Genomic DNA, 16,736 nt, shown 5'->3' on the forward strand with positions numbered 1-16,736 from the left:
ACACACACACCTAACAATCAGTTTAAAAGGTCTATTTTACAACTTTGTAACTTAGAATAAAGGATGACGTATACATACAACTGATGGTCTTTTAACACTAGAATGACTAAAGCTATGAAAAGACTCTCACTCCCACATTCCCATTCACCATTTCTCCTCATCCCTTCCATTCAAATCTCTGTTTATTAATCTCTTTGTTCTTTTGTTGACATCACACCCCCCCTCACTTCATCCGTCTGGCTACTGTGGTTGTTTTGGAGTTGTTTTCATCTGTTTTTACTGAGCTGCTTGTAAATACATTCCAGGCTGTGGGAATGAAGGAGTTTGAAATCCTGGCACGAGCCTGGGCTGGGAATATCACGGAGCTGGACCCAGCACAAGCGCACAGCGACAGTGTAAGACGGCAGTCTGCTCAGCATTAGCACCCATGCTACAACGCTTTGACACGGACACTGCTTGCCTGATTGCGTGGATAATACGCTGATGTACACAACCTTCTAAACACACGCAGAATAGTGGCATGAATAACGGGTAATGGTCAGCTGTTGAAATGAGAGTAGGCGAGTGAGAGGCTGCTTAGAGAGAGGCCTCGTACCTTCTGCTTGGAGCCTTCCTTCAGCGTGATCCAGTCCTCGCCGTTGGAGCTCACGTCCACTTTGTACGCCTTCACAAAGTACTTCTTCTTGGTCTCCTGAGAAATGGCGCCCTGCGTGCCGATGGCTGACACGAAGCGCAGGAAGCCCAGGTCAACCTTAGAGGGAGGGGTGGACCGGGGGATGGGGTGAGGGGGAGAGAGAGCGAGGCACGGAATCAGGCAGCCATAGGCCACACGCGCACACAATCATCCGCAGCAACTTACGGACGAGCAGTGCTGTAAAACACGCTTCCCATATACCACTTTCATAACCTTACTGGGGACGTAGAAGGTACGACTGATTTCATGAATCTCAATTTAATAAAGGATGGCGGTTGTGACGATTTAATTTCCTGTGACACCGGAACTTACTGGATAAATGGAGATATGGTGCTGCACTGTCTACGTGGCTGGAGAAGTAGGAAGGAAAAATGCAGGAAACAGGAGAGATTTTCAGATGTGTGCAGTATTAAAAAATGAATGCTTCATAAAGGAATCATGAGCTCTGCTGTCATTACCGAGAGCTAGCAGGCAAAAGAGTCCAAAGGAGAGGGACGCTTGAGGTTACTGGCAGGGGATGTGTGAGTGCGTGTGTGTGTGTGTGTGTGTGTGTGTGTGTGTGTGTGTGTGTGTGTATGTCTTCTATAGCAAGCAGATTCCTAGATTTGCAGACTGTGCAGTTTGCCTTGCTCAAATCCAAGATAAACCAACCTAGAGCAAGCCTGTAAACTAGGACTGCCTTGCTGTATATATATGTGTGTGTGTGTGTGTGTGTGTGTGTGTGTGTACATCCCATATCCATATATAACTCATGGGTATAATAGATGGTAACTCTCCCCTGCCGTGTCTGATACAGCCATTCCTACCACTGCTTATTCAGCCATGCTTGCGCTCTGGATTCATTTTGCACGTTGTGCTCTCGGGAACGGTGTTGTATATGTATGTATGTGTGTGTATGTGTTTTGGCTGCAGGGGAACAAAGCAGGATGTGCAGAATCAGTAGAACACCTAGAGTCACACTGGGGTTTTAAATGGTAGCCTTCTCTACTTGGTGACACTAACGTGGAATACCGTGAAGGAGATCGGGAAAGGAGCCTTCGGCCAGAGCCAAGTAACTGATGGATTCCCCCACGGTTAGCTCAGCCCTGCGCGTGCTAAGGAGCTGGTTCTTCGTTCCCATCAAACGCAGGAGAAGACGGTGCCATCACCTCCATCAGCTGGAAAGTGACCACTCCGTTAGCCCACACAAGCTCTTTTGGAAATGTCATGTGCGGACATCTTGACTTTGAAAGGGCAGTAGTCTCCTCCCATTGAAACCGAGACCTATAATGTGCAGAGTTCTTTTTGTCTTTTGTTTATTTCGGCAGAAACTCTGCAATTTAAAAAAAACACTTGTGACCGAACACTGTCTTTGGCTCTCTGTTCAGGGCTCCTTAAAATATGCATGGCTTAAAAGCCTTTGGGGCAGGCTGGGTAGAGCAGAGGACAGGTAAAGAATGAAGACATGGAAAGAACAAACGCAAATCTGAGCTGAACAAACCCATTCCAAATCCAAACACTAATATTCGGGGGAGAACACAGACAAGGGAATAAATAGGTATTGGTTGGAGAAGAGAAAAGATCTAAAAATAAAAGAAATGATAGAAAAGATAAAGAATCATACCAGATACTCAGAATCAGACCAAGTACATCATCGGGTACAATATTCTGCAATAAATGCAGTATATTAATTAAACTCTTTACTACTGGTGATGTTAGTTCGGAATGATTGAAGTGATACTTAAACAATACATCAATATCTCAGATGTACTGCAGCGATTTAATATACCTACTCAAAGAATCTCTACAATATAAATTTCAACAGGGCTGCAAGTTGCCGTTGTAATGTGTCATTGTTACTATAGCAACATCAGCACAGGGGAAAAGCCCTAACTACTAACATGGGACTCCCTCAGATGATAGATACGCCAGTGTGACTCAGCACAAAACAAACAAAATAACCCACAGCCCCACCACCTTTCTGAAAAGACTACTGCAGTACCTTAAAAGGACAAGCCCTGCACTGTGTATTTCACTGGCCGAGACTGTTCTGCGGAGCACCGCGAGCATTCGTAACGGTGGTAGTTCTTTATCTGCGGACATGCACGCTCAGCTGTAGCCTGGAAAACCTCAGGTCAAACGTTCCAGACTGCTGATGAGAAAAAAACATTAGTCATCTGTGAAAGTGTGTGCGCCAGTGAGTTTATGGGTGTGAGTCAAACCTGTTGCAAGTTCTAACCATTGTTAGAACCTGAAAAAGTGTGTCGGGTTCAATGTTAATGCCCCTTGAGGGTTACACATTGTCTAGCTGTGCTGATGCAGCATAGAGATGTCTGTTTTCTCCTCTCCACTATTCCATGTTCAGATTCGAGGGGATTATGTAAGGGAGGGACTGGCGAAATGCCAATCATCAGACAAACGTGTCAACGCAATTCCCGTATAAGTCATTTATACGTCGGTAAGTCACATACCCTTTTCCATGATGGGTCGTGCATTTAACTCAGGTCAACACAGTCCAACTCAATTAAAAATAACAACAAACCAGCTCATAGGCCCTTTATGGGGGGAGCTCCAAAAGTGTCCTTGGCTTCATATATGGTTTATGGAGTTTCCAGAACTTTCACATGGAAAAATGGGAAGAAAAGGCTTTTCATTTGTCTGTCATTTATCAGCCATGTGACGCAGGCCGTCGCCACAGGCAAGCACCAACCATCTCCTGGGAATGAAGAATGAGATCTTACCCTCGGGGTCTTTGTGTCAGCTTCTCACTGCAAGTGTGGCTCGATCTATTTGTACCTCTTCACTTCTTAATTAACGCAATTAGACAGCTGGGAGAGTTATCTGAGGTCCGTTGTCTTAGCTGCAGACCACATAAAAGACTTGCAGCAGGAAATTCCCAAAAGCAAACTAAAGTAGGCCATACAAAGCTCAGTCAGTGTTGGGCGTTTAGACCGAGATGGTTGATATGGTATGGGCCCTCATCTGGGATCAGCAGTTTGGACTCTGGCACGGGATCGGACTTTAAAGGTTGAGCCTGCCTCTCCGTGAAGGGAACGGAGTCTACAGGCATTAGGCTGCCAAATAAGAGCAGAACAGCGGCAGCAGAATTAGACTCCTTTGGCTTTGCAGGCTGCCAGTTAAGCCTGTTGTGCAATTAGATTCACAGGGAATGTGTGTGTTCCACCACATCGGGGGTGTGCAACCGGCAGTGAGTGTATGTGTGTGTGTGCTTTTGATAAGACTACTCTGGTGGCTAAGAATAGCATGAATATGCTGCAACCCTCCCTTAACTCTGCCTCACAATTGTTCAAATGTCTCCATCACCTCGCCGCACACTTCTTACATTCCGTACTGCAGGTGCTTGACACTGGCCAGGGAGGCAGGACTATAACTGCTGTGTGCCATCTGGCAGAGTGCGCTAGGGTGATAAAGTTTAGCGGAATTCAGAGGGCTGGGCTTCTTCAAAAGATCTTTCAGAGTCTCTGTTTGAGGTTGTTCAACTCAATAGAATTTTTTAAAATGCTTTTTCCTCTGTTTGCCGCTCTGTAGAAGAAAACTGCGCATCTTCTCTCATGTGAATACGGGGGCTGAGTATATTTGTTAACGCCTGTTCTTCTGTTCATTTCAGTTCCCTTACTTACATCTCTTCATCAACACGGTAGACAGAGGGGAATAAATTACACCACCAAGCTGAATGTTAAAATCACAGATTGTCTCATGTGTCTCAGATTCAAATACCATCTGCCAAGGGCAAACTAGACGTCTGAGCTGGCTACGATTGACCAAAGCCTTCGCCGTCCACCCCGCCACGCCTCTCCTTCTTCACCGTTGTCCACCAGTGCCAAGGTGCCACAAAGGGTCTCTCTAAAATTCCATTAAATACAGGTAAAATTAATTCGCATTTTCATGAAAATTGTATTAGCGCGCACTGCGAGACCTGTGGGCTCCTCTGATCCATCACAGCATTCACCTGCTGGAATTAGCCCCTGTTATTTTTAGCCCCATCATGTCTCTCTCTCTCTCTCTCTCTCTCTCTCTCTCTCTCTCTCTCTCTCTCTCTCTCCTTTTTTTTTTTTTTTTTTTTTTTTTTTGCAGGCATTAAATTATGCACGTTCTCCTGAGAGGTGATCATCTATTCCTAAGACAGTGAGCAACGATCTGAACCTGGCTAATAGGGCGGAGGATATACGCACGGATGGTGCGTCTGTGGAATCGGAATGAAAACTAATAATGATTAAAAAAAAAAACCGAAAGAGCTTGGAGTTTAATTTGCAGAGCATTTAGGTTCAGTGGGCAACACCTACTTCACGGAGCTTTGGCGATTTATCACTCACTCGATCTGATGATATACAGACTGAGCAGTATCGAGCTGTTGGGCCATGTCTTTTGGCCTTGGCTTAGAGAATGCTATTGTGTGGTTAGGGCCGGCGTACTGTCTGCACCAGTAGCCAGGCTCCACACAATGACTGCCTGGAGACCCTGGTCAGGTAAGGAGCGGACTCAGTGAGAATTCTCTCACTGGTTTCTCCCGTCGTAAGCTAAGCTACTGCACACATGACTCCCACACGCGCACGCACAAAGGTGGGGGGCGCAAATAAAGTTTTGCGTATTAAAAATAAACAAAAAACCCAGAATTTCTACGTGCGTTAATCGCAGCAAGGTGCACCCCTTTAAGAGAACGTAGCACAGGTTTGGTGGTAGCAGGGTGGCCAAGGCTGCCACCGGCTCCACAGGCTTCATCACCGGAGACTCTCATGTTAATTACAGGCACACTGTCTAATTATTCACCAGCTGGCTGAAGGACAGCTCCTGTCCCGAAATAGAAGCAGCTAATGCCTTAATTGAAGAGTTACAGAGCTAGCCAAAACAATGGCGGACGGACGCAGCCATGTCCAGTTGAGTTGCGGCTAATTGAAAGCGCATTTGGACGATGGGCAAAGAAAAACAAGACGGGGCGATTCAGCGGCTGACTCTGCGGCCCCTCTCGCTTTCCTCTCTACGGCCATTTCAGGATAAAAGAACGCTCGGTGGACTGCGAGGAATGTTTTCGTCTAGGGAAGTCTGTAATTAGTGCCCGTTTCAGTGGCTGTTTTTTTAAGCAGAGTGAGTGCGGGGCTCGAGACGATGGTATAATGGCTGGGTGGAGGGGTCACTCAGTCATCGTTTCCATCTCTGGGCCTGGCACGTTCTCTCCTCAGCTCCATTAATCAGGCCGCGACTGTTTCCTGCCGACACCGGTGACACAAGGCCCCCGGTCAGCAGTCTACTGCCGGTCAGTGGGAGAGCCCCATATCAAAACATGGCCCCTTATTACTTTGAAAGCCGTGCCCTCTCGTCCGACTCGTTTCTGAGAACCGGACAAAGGCGACAACGCTTATGGAGGACTCTTTGATTTTCATCCTGATCAGACCGTTTATGTGAGCATCAGGGCAGGAAGAAGCAGTGACTACGTAAACGAACTGCACCGCAGAAGGCCGTCTCATGCATGCAATTACGGCGCTGCGGACAGGGATGGGTCTATGGTAGTGATTAATAAAACAAAACATGAAATTCGCAGTGGGAGACTTGCATCCTACCATTATGAGGAAGGCACCAGAGAGGCTTTTAAGTATCGACAGTTGACTTTTTCCCAGATAGATATGCATTATTAATGCTCGTGCTTTGATCAGTGCTCACTGTCAGTGCAAGTGATTTGATTTAAGATCGCAGACTGCTTTTGCACTGACACTCAGGACCTTCTTCCCTGCCACATCACTTTACCGGCTGACCAGAAACAATTCCTCCTCACGCTCCACCCCAGGGGACAGGTGTTCCTCTTTCCCGGAGAATCCCTGTGGGGCCCTCTACTTCTGGGATTCTCTCCAAGAATCCCAATGTGTTGTAGAGATGCAGGTGTCTGTTCAGCCTGCCACGCTTAGTCGAGGCCTTCTGAATGAAGCCAGGCTGATCACACTCCGTGAGAATGGCTGTTGGGGATGAAGGAGCTGTGTGGAGGCTGCCTGAAGACCGTGTTTCGGGCACGCCGCATTTCAGAAAACTTACAACTGAACGATGGTTAGTGCCTTTGGTGGGGGGGGGGGGGGGGGGGGGGGATTCAATGGCAGCCTGGGAATAGCCTGCTCTCCTAAACGCCCTGGTGTCTCCACTTTCAGTGCTGGACCTGGCAAAGATCTCCAGGACCATTCTCCCTGCTTCTCCCGTCTCTCACAAAGCAGAAGACCTATCGGATAGCTTTCTGTTAATTTCCGCATGATATAAAGATGAATTACTTTCCATACAAGCTTGAGCAGAAGCTCAAAAGCAGGCCCTCTAAACATGGAATGAATTTTAGGACACACTCTGAACATTCTGGCAAAAAAAACCCAAAACATTTATGGCAAAACTGCGGGCCACAAGACACAAAACAAACACAAAACAAGGAATAAACAGCAAAGGATATGGGCTTGAGAAATAAAAGATGGCTGCAATGAATAATATAGGCATCTGTTTCATACTGTGCTGGGGAGAGTTAATGAAATAAATAACGCATGGTTGAGGGAACGGGGCATGCAGGGACATGCAGAGCAGGCCACGCCTTTAGAGGGAGAGAGATTGCAGGCGCGGCTCACCGACGAGCTTAATGAAAACGTAATGAAGAATTCTGCTCGTTATAATAATGCCTGTTATAATTAAACTGCTCTACAAGTGCAGGTTGAGAGAGAGAGAGAGAGAGAGAGAGAGAGAGAGAGAGAGAGAGAGAGAGAGAGAGAGAGAGAGAGAGAGAGAGAGAAAGAAAGAAAGAGAGACTTCTTTAAATTATAAATCACTCATCCTCACTCCATCCACAGCAGGACTCCAGCTTTGTTCCCTTGGAAACAGATGTGCTGGGCTCAACTTTGACATCTGATTGGTCAAGAGGGAATTACATGGGTACTGCAGATCTGGGTTGAAACAGAATATGTTTGATTCGGTTGAAATTTATCTGCCAAAAAAAAAAAAAAGGCACCCTCTCTAATCAATACTCTTCAGAGGAGTCCAAACAGCTACAAAACTCTCACACTCCATGGGAGACCGTTCATTTAGGATTTCATTAAAATCTGAAATGACTAAACAAGTTCAGCAGGCAGAGAGCGCTGCTTAATCATGCTACAGAAAATATGAAGTGGCAATTGTGAGGCGGTGCAGAACCACCATGCTGAATGGAAGACACAGCAATTTTTCTCTGTATTTCTCCCACTGCTATCCATTAAAGAAACTCATTTACAGCCAAAGCGGAGAGTAAATTGTTTGCTGTGTTAAGTCTCCTCTGGAGCTGGATACACTCCGGTGGCTCGAGCTCCAGGGGTCTAGTTTTAACATAACCATCCGAGGCAGCCATAGACACAGGCTGTAGCCACACTGATATAAAGGCACTTCAGCTGTAAAATGAGCAGGGCTGATTATCGATTGCTGTTCGGGACTCTCAGAAGAGTGTAGCCCGATCAATGCTGTATTGAGAGGATCCAATAAACCACAAGGCCGAGGAGTCTTTCAAGGCAAAGACTTTTTAAATAGGGAGCGGAGCAAGGGAGATGGACAGATAGAGTGAAGGCAGAGAAAAGAGGCAGACATAAGGAGGCAGAGGGGGATCGGACACAGACCTCCTCTTGTCTGGCCTCCACACTGTGTCCAGGGGCTCTGTCTGTCTCTCCTACTGTCTCTTGCTCTTCTTCACTCTGCCTCTCTCTCACTCTGTCTCTCTTTAGAGCATAAAGGAATTCCCCCTTTTCAACATGGAGGCCTCTACTGAACAGCCACTGGAAGCACTCAGAACCTCTTTAAACAGCGCAAGGCCTCACAGGAAGTGCTAGAGAGTAGGTGCGTGCCTCTTCCCCTGTCAAACGCAGTCTGAAACTCCATGGTTCCCCTTCCCTGCTTCTAGTGATTCAATTAGTCTGCCAGTTAGAGCATGGGGCCTCCAGGATAGTATTTTGATAGCAGTAAGGAAATGCTCCTTTATGGACCTCCCTGAGAAACTTTTTTTTTGGCGTGAGTCTGCTGTGGGGGAGGGTGGGGGGCTCTGTTTAGTGCAGAACAGCAAAGTAAAGATTGTAAAATAAATAAGTGTAGGTCTGAGTTTTGACAATGCCCACAAGCTCTGTCTTACTGTAAGACTCAAACATGCATGTCATTTTTGAGGAAAAAAAAAATCTTTGCGAGACATTTCTCTCCATAGAATAAAATATACGCCCCAACGTTCTGTTCCGTGGTTTCCTGTTCAAAAGCATAACGAATCCAGAAGGGAGGAGGCGTGAGGTGGCGTGTCTGGCGTGCAGGCCGTTGCCGTAGTCAAAGGATCACACCGCCGCAGGATCTTCATGCAGTCTACACCGATTCATCACGTTCTGGGGGCTCGTGGAACAACTTGCAGTCTAGTCTGCACTTGTATTGCTTTTGCACAACAGCCTGCTGGTTGCCTTCGAAGAGGCAGCCGTCGAATGAGGATTGACACAGCCGTGCCAAAAGCATCAGGAACACCGCGCGATCGCGTTTATCTTGGACAAAAGCCTCATAGTCCTCTATATACTGAAAAAACCCTGATGAAAAGCTATTCTGCCAGGGTGCAGAAGTTCTGCACCCGTAGAAAGACCTTGACAAATTTTGTGGCACGGATTTTATTTTGCCAAGGATAAATCCATTCAGTTTTCTAATTCAAATTCCAAGGCAGCGTATTCTCTCTCTGGGAGTGTTTTTAAGCTCGGGCATGCCGCAGTACCTGAATCCACTCCTTGGTGGTGTCTTCTGCAGGGGTCCAGCCATTTTCAAAGTTGTTGAGTCTAGACCGTTCGGGTGACCAGCTTGGATTGTACTGGGACGAGGCTGTGATTTGGTCTGAATGGATTTCTCCAGACTCTATACCCAAAGGCTCCATGCAGTCAAAGTCTGTGTGAAACAGAGGGAGAGAGAAGGAAAGATCAATCGGAGACAAGGTCCAAAGAAAACACACATCACCTCCTAGTTCCGACTATACCCCTCACCCTCCCTCATGAGCAGAATAACACATCAGCTCGCTTCATCTTTCTCTCCACAGGGAAAGCTGGATTTAATGGAAGCACTTTGGAAGAGTACTATATTAAAACATAAACTTTTATTCATGACATATCCAGCTTAAGCACTTAACGTCAGTGGGGATGGGAGTTGTGGAAAATGTGCATGGAGTTTGCATCCCACTGATGAAAATTTCCATGTTGGTGCTTTGTTGATCTGGCACGCGTTAAGCCTGTTTCCTAGACTGAACCGAAGGGGCAGGCGTGGAGCGTATATCACGCTAGGGGGTTTGTAAGACTGCTTGTGTGGCTGTGGGCCAGACAGCCAGAGGCATGCTGGCTTGATGCGCTGGGGACAGAGAGGTCAGTCAGAGTTCAGGCCCTGATCCCTAGAGGTGACGGTCCAGACGGCCCAGAGACATGACCTGGGAGATGAGCTAATTTACTGCCCTGGGGTCAGTAAACATAAACACATACACACACATACACACGTGGTCACTGACATACATATGAGTGAGATTACTTATTAACATAGCAGATGCACACACACTCGTGCACACACACATACCTAGTGCACAGACAGAAAAGAACGCAGGATGGGATAACACACACTCTCACTTACACGGCAGATGAATAACTAACCAGCATTCACAATGTACAGGCATACAATCACACACACACACACACACATAAAAACACACACACTGTAGCCTAGAGATGGTGCTCTGGGCACTTGTAACAGATGGAGAGAGCATCTGTGCTAACTGCTAACTGCATTTGCAGCAGTGTCTCTGATTCTTCACGCACACACACACACAGCTTACCAACTCTGTCTCTCTCTTTCTTCTTCACTGTCATGAAATCTCCTCTGATATTATGGGAAAAAAAAAAAACTTGCCCAACACAGTCTCATTCTTTAGATTTCCTTTGAACTGTTTCCTACTCCCCCCCCCCCTCTCTCCCTGTGTTCTTTCCTGTGTTCTTTCCACATTAATCATCTTGTCTAGCTTTGTCTCAACTTCACCCTCCTCATTCGCTCTTTTGGAATAAATACTGACACATTTAAGCAGAGTAAACACAGCCGATAAACCTGCAAAGTTTTGGGGCCTCTTGTGTGGGGAATGAATATTTAAAGCGAGACCACCCTCTCCCCCGAGTGTGGCCGCCTCGCCTGCAGCCCAACGGCCCGACGCAGAGGTGAGCGGGAGGTATGCGGGGGTGATAAATAATTGATATCCTGCGTCTGCCCCTCACAGTTCCGGCCGAGGAGACGCCAGACCTGTTCTCCAGCAAGAGCTCCACCAACAAAGATGGAAGACCAGCAGTTTAGACTGAACTGCTCTTTAAATCCACTTTCACATGTGTGTGTGTGTGGAGGGGGGGGGGGGACTCAATAACATCACCCTACTTTCTTTTGTTGTGTATCATAAATATAATGGCACACAGTAAAAAAAAAGCTTTTCATTCCATCTCATGGGAACATGGAAAAAAAATTCATTGGGTAGTAGCAAAGTCTTGTGTCATGCCCTGGGGACACTGATAGGGTAGCACAGCCATCGGATAACTAATGACCCAAGGTTCCCAGACTCAACGTGTAACGCTCCCAAATGAACGTGTTTACCCGAGCAGGGAATGAGGGAGAGGAGAGAGAAAGAGAGGGAAATAGGAAAACATAGAGGGAGAGGGAGAGAGAGAGAGAGAGAGAGGGAGAGAGGCTGTCTGATTTATGAGGGTGCCGTGTTGGTGGCGGGTATGTGTTGGTGGCATGCTCATCAATGAAATGAAATATTTAATCGGAATGCTTTTCAAATTGGGGTGAGGAGGTGATCCCCCTGGTGACAGGGTTTTAAAAAAAGGGACCCTGAGCTGTGGGGGAATATGTGTGCAAGTGTGTGTGTGTCTGTATCTTCGTAAATCAGAGAAGATGGGCCATAACTCCTAACACATTCACTTAACGAAAGAGGGTTGCAGCTGAGAAGGACATGTTAACTTCTCACGATGCCTCATGTTACAACTTTATGTGTACATGTCTGTGCGTGTGCATGTGCTTGTGTTTGTGTGTGTGTGTGTGTGTGTGTGTGTGTAAAACCCACTTATTTCTGATATATTTTGCTGCATACAGAGATATTTTGTTGTGTGCAGGAATGCACAAGACAGTATAGGTCATGTATTTGCATGACGTACATATGTGCATTTTTCTTCTGTGTGTGTTGTTGGTACACTGCAAAAGCTCCAGGGTTATATTCACACCCACAGTGTTTATAAAATTCCAGCTTAACTCAAAAGAACACAGAAGGTGCTTAAACACGTGTGTTATTTCAGCAGTGAGCTTTTTGCTGGGGGATTTCAGTAACTCGATCAGAAGTAACTATCAGTGCTCTCTTCTTCCATACGCCTAAGTCTTGATTTAGGCATCGTTTGTTCCGAAGACAGAATCACTTTAAGAATGGGTAATATTAGCACAACCAGAGCTGAAAAATCCCTGGGTAGTGTTATGTGCCATGTGGGGACTCACCTTCGGGAACGGTCTTCTCCAGTATGGAGAAGGTAGCAGAGAAGCCCTCTTTAGCAATAGCACTGTCTGTATTGATTGTCAAGGCCAAGATACCAGTGTAGGAGATGATTCTTCCAGGAGTGTTCTGCCCACAGTATCGGCCAATGTACGGCCCCACTACAGAGAAAGAGAGAGAGAGAGAGAGAGAGAGAGAGAGAGAGAGAGAAACAGACAAAGTAGGTGGTATTTAGTAGCTTTTATTTGTAAGTTTCAAGTCTATTTTGAACACATAATCCCAAACTGCACCTGACAATAAGTGAAAAATGTAGAGTCTGAGGCTAATAAGCACTTTGAAATAACAGTGTGAGAACAGAATAACTACAAATTAACCTCCCCTGCGGGAATCTCAGCCATGGCAGCCAGGTTTTGCCCCCGTAAAAGGACATGGCTGTCCAGGGGGGCAGGGAAGCCGTCCAGCGTTCCGCAAAGCCGTCCACATTCCCAGTGTCCCCGCCGTGCCAAAGTAGAGATGGAGGACAAGTCGCTGCGCCGATACATCTACCCTGGTCAATTCCTACGCTCTTGGTTAGGGCTGGGACCGTGGGAGGTGCCGGGCACAGCCTGGCGACTCGGCACTGGCCGTTTCCCATGGAAACGAGAGCAGGCGGAGAAGGCGCGAGGCGAGGAGGCAGGAAAAGTGGGAGGCAGCAGACAGAAGCTCGGCAGTAAACAAAGGGCCAGAGACGCGTTCCCCGGAGCAATGTCAAGGAGCTCGTCTCACTCGAGATGAAGGGGCTCGGGTGGTTGGGAAACAAGCAGTGAAAAGGAACGTGAATGAAGATTTAAGCAGAGGCACAACAAGAGATACAGGGGAACTGTCCAAAAAAGAATCTAATCAGAAAGCTCGGGCTGGCTGGGTTTTCTCCGTCTGCTATATGTCTGTCCTTGTTTTGCCGTCTGACTCTAATCTGCACCTGTGCTCTGAAGCAGGTGACAGGATCTTCCCTTGATGAGCACATGCTGCTCACAGACTCCACTACAAGTTAAAAGAGGCCTGTCAGGTGTGTGTGTGTGTGTGTGTGTGTGTGTGTGTGTGTGTGTGTCTGAATGGTGAGTGCAGGCTGAAGCCAAAAACCATGCGATGCGCATGACTTAACATTTGCAGTGACATTTTAAACAGCCTCTCACTGAGCCCAGCATTCACCATCGTAGATCTCCAGGACCGAGGAGGTCAGGCGAGCATCCCGGGCTCTGCCCCGTGCGACCGGCTTCGAGAGCGGGTCGGCCCCTCCCTCCGGAGCCCCCTGCCTTCCAGCGCTAATGCACTATCGATCGGCACGGCTCTGCAGGTAATGCGGCTCGCGCCCAAGTCGGGGAGACAAGGAGCAGCTAAACCCCAGAGATCTGGCCTCACTTTTAAGACCTTGCTTTCCATCTCTCTCCTTCGCGCATGGCGGAACGCGGCTGGCGTGACCCCTTGGTGTCATTTTTCTACTTCGCTTGCTTCAGCGGATGACCCTCAGCCTCACGCGCCACGGTGAGAGCTCTCTGCTTCCATTTCGACTCGAGTGCTAATACCGTTCGCCACGTGCTGCTTCGTTAACCACGCTTGTGCTGGGATTTGCCAGACGGAGTTAGACCTGCGTCTGGCCGCGGGTGCGGTGTGCTTCCTCTGTGCTTCTCCACCTCCGAAAATAACGGGCGATAATAAAGTGAAATCTGGAGAAAAGCTTTCAGGTCTTTGCAGTCTTCCTGAAAGCCAGCCGGTATGTTCTGCCCTTGTCGGAGCTTTCACAGACAGGAGACACAGGATAAGAACACCCCTCCGGATCTGTGACTGTCTGAGAGGTTGTTAGGAGCTGACTCTTATGAGTCACCCTGTAAACGTTGGGGCCCAGAAAATCCAGAAAGCAAGTCCTTAAAAGGAAGCCCTTTGAACTGAACTCTGTGGGCAATGCCCTGTGCACTCAACCAGACACAGCCATGCTTCCATTACAGGCAAAAAAGTGAAAGAGTTGCAGAGAAAAAGAACTGTTCCAGGACCTGTAAGTGTGTATGGCCAGGAAAAACTGATATACAGATAGTTAAATATAGGTCATTGTGTGTGTGTGTGTGTGTGTGTGTGTGTGTGTGTGTATGTAAGTGTGTGTGCGTAGTGTTGGTATGTGAGGCATAATCTGCGTCTCTCTGATTTGGAGGGGGTTTGTTTTGCTTTCCATTGCAAAGCAGAGTTTCCTTCCATTCTCCCCAGAGATCAATCACACTGCATTGTTAGGAAGTGATAGCATCTACCCACTCTGATAAATATGCATATCCACAAGGACAAGCTCCCCTCCCTGACCTCTAGCCGAATAAGAAGAGAGAGACAGAGAGAGAGAGTGAGAAAGAGAGAGTGAGACAGAAAGAGTGAGAGACAGAAAGATATGTAGTACAATATCTCCATTGTGTATGCATGTTCCAGCCCAAAATGCACTGTGTTATATGACAGAGACACTCTGTTATGGGCAGGGCTAACAACTAGGTCAAAATGGCAGCCATTGTGTGTGTGTGTGTGTGTGTGTGTTAGTATGTGTGTGTATGTGTGTGTGTGTGTATGTGTGAGTTAGGCCAGCTGCGTTCCCATCACTCATAACGCTTTTTCTGGAATCAAACGGCTTTCAGATAACGCAAAAGCTGTTTTAACAGATGTTGTGTTTCTACTCCGCGCCTGTCCGGCCAATAATAAGATTTGCAAATTCAACCTTTAAACATTCACACTGAGTCCGCGGCCGGCGTACCTCCAGGGAAGCCGTCCCAGATCTCCAGGCGGTCGTACCGGCAGAAGACCCCAGCGCTAGGCTGCGTGTCGGGCTCCAACTCGAAGCTCTCGAATTCCAGCACGATCTCGGACATCTTTGGAGCGAAGACCATGAATGTGCAGTCCAGGTTGTTGGGGTACTTCTCGGGGAAGCCAGGGGATTTGATAACCCCACCCTTCGAGGTGAAGTTCCTCGAGCATTCAGGACCTGGGAGGGGAGAAGCAGAGAAACCTTTTAGTGTTGTGCTCTGAAAACAACACAGAGGCAGTGGTGGGGAGGTGGAGGAGAGACGTGGTGGTTCATATTGTTTCGCTTCGCGATGGCTGTGTTTGCGGTGCGCAGGCCCACCCTGAAGCCCCACGCCCGGGCACGGCACTCTGCTGATCTCCCTGGCTGTGCGGACAGTCTGGAGCGCAGTTTATTTGCTCATAAGAGACTGGACTTCTAAATCCTTAGGGGACATGTTAAAGGAAAAATCTCAATTACAGCAAAACAGAATCGTTTTTTAAAAGACGGAAACAATCGTTCACATATAGCAAGCTTTTAAACTCTGTAACAATGTCTGGGTGCAGTGTATGTGTGCGTGTGTGTGTGTGTGTGTGTTTGTGTGCGTGTGTATACAGATCGAGCTTCAATCAGCAGTCCCTGGACTCTGGGAGCTCTTAAGTAAACATGGTGGTCGGATCGTGTTCCAAACCCCCCCCCCCCATTACAAGCCTGTCTAACATATTGAGAGGAGAAAATTAAAGCCTAGTATACACACATACGCTTGCACACTTTTATAACAGCAAGTCAAAACATTTCCTCAAACACCCCTAGAGCCCCGGCTTTCCGCTGGAGCAGGGTGCCACTTAAGTTCTCAAATACAGCATGTCGGCACGGTTTTCCATCATGGCTGCCAGATTAACACGGTATATGGTGACAAAACTTATGGCTCCCAACACGCACCCAGAAACAGGCACTCATCGCGTGCCAAGTCAGAGCTGACAGCGTCTGTGTGGTGCAATGCACAGCCAGCATTACTGCTACTGCCAGGGTGTTGCGACACAGCAGCACGCCGCTTCTTATCAAGACTGGAGGAGCTCCAGGACCGGGCTGCGGTCCGGAAGGCACTCCGCTTGCATGGCCACTTAGACAATCGGTGCTGCACGGTGCGCAGTTCGCTGCAATCTTGCAATTTTGCGTGGGCGCGTCTGCCTGACCCCGGTGGATGCGCTCTGTGGAAATAGGCTGGAGAAGGCCGACTAAAGCGCAGAGGCACGTATTGCGATGGCTCCAGAACAAGCGCTGGAAAACGACTGGACGGAAGCATCAGTGTATAACGCCAAACAGGACCCGAGGTTCAGGAGGAAATCAGAAACATTATACACCGGGAGACACAACCATGTGGCTGGGATCAGACACAGACAGACAAGCGAATAAACGCAGGCCGACCGGACAGAGCCGTGGCGAACGACACGCGGAAAACAGCAGCGCTTAATAGATGTGGCATTCCCAAGTAATGGAAACTTGGGAAGGAAGGAATACGAGAAGTTGGATAAATACCAGGGCCGGAAAGAGGAAACGGAGAGATTGTGGAAGGTTAACACCAGGTTCGCCCCATTAGATACAGGGGCGCTTGGGCACTTGACCTGTAAGTTGACCTGTCCCAAAAGATCTCAGGAATGACAACACTGACCTCAGTCCAAAGGAGCATAATCCTAGGATGGGCAAAAAAATCTTACTGCCTCTCCTGTTGTGTATGTGAGTATATATAGTTCAGTCAA

The 16,736-nt window shown here is 47.8% G+C and overlaps 1 protein-coding gene across 2 annotated transcripts in view; it reads right to left on the reverse strand.

Moving 5' to 3' along the window:
• The window catches only part of nrp1a (neuropilin 1a), a 56,512-nt gene that overhangs the window by 15,788 nt on the left and 23,988 nt on the right, over positions 1 to 16,736 (reverse strand). For both annotated transcript variants that reach the window (XM_035530559.1, XM_035530557.1), the window contains exons 4-7: positions 14,950 to 15,177; positions 12,194 to 12,349; positions 9,408 to 9,574; positions 596 to 751 (exon numbers count right to left, since the gene is read on the reverse strand). In XM_035530559.1, coding sequence (XP_035386452.1) covers positions 596 to 751; positions 9,408 to 9,574; positions 12,194 to 12,349; positions 14,950 to 15,177 — 707 coding nt within the window. The remainder of the gene's footprint in view (positions 1 to 595; positions 752 to 9,407; positions 9,575 to 12,193; positions 12,350 to 14,949; positions 15,178 to 16,736) is intronic.

This window comes from Electrophorus electricus, chromosome 10 (genome assembly GCF_013358815.1).
Source record: "Electrophorus electricus isolate fEleEle1 chromosome 10, fEleEle1.pri, whole genome shotgun sequence".
Taxonomy (NCBI): Eukaryota; Metazoa; Chordata; class Actinopteri; order Gymnotiformes; family Gymnotidae; genus Electrophorus; species Electrophorus electricus.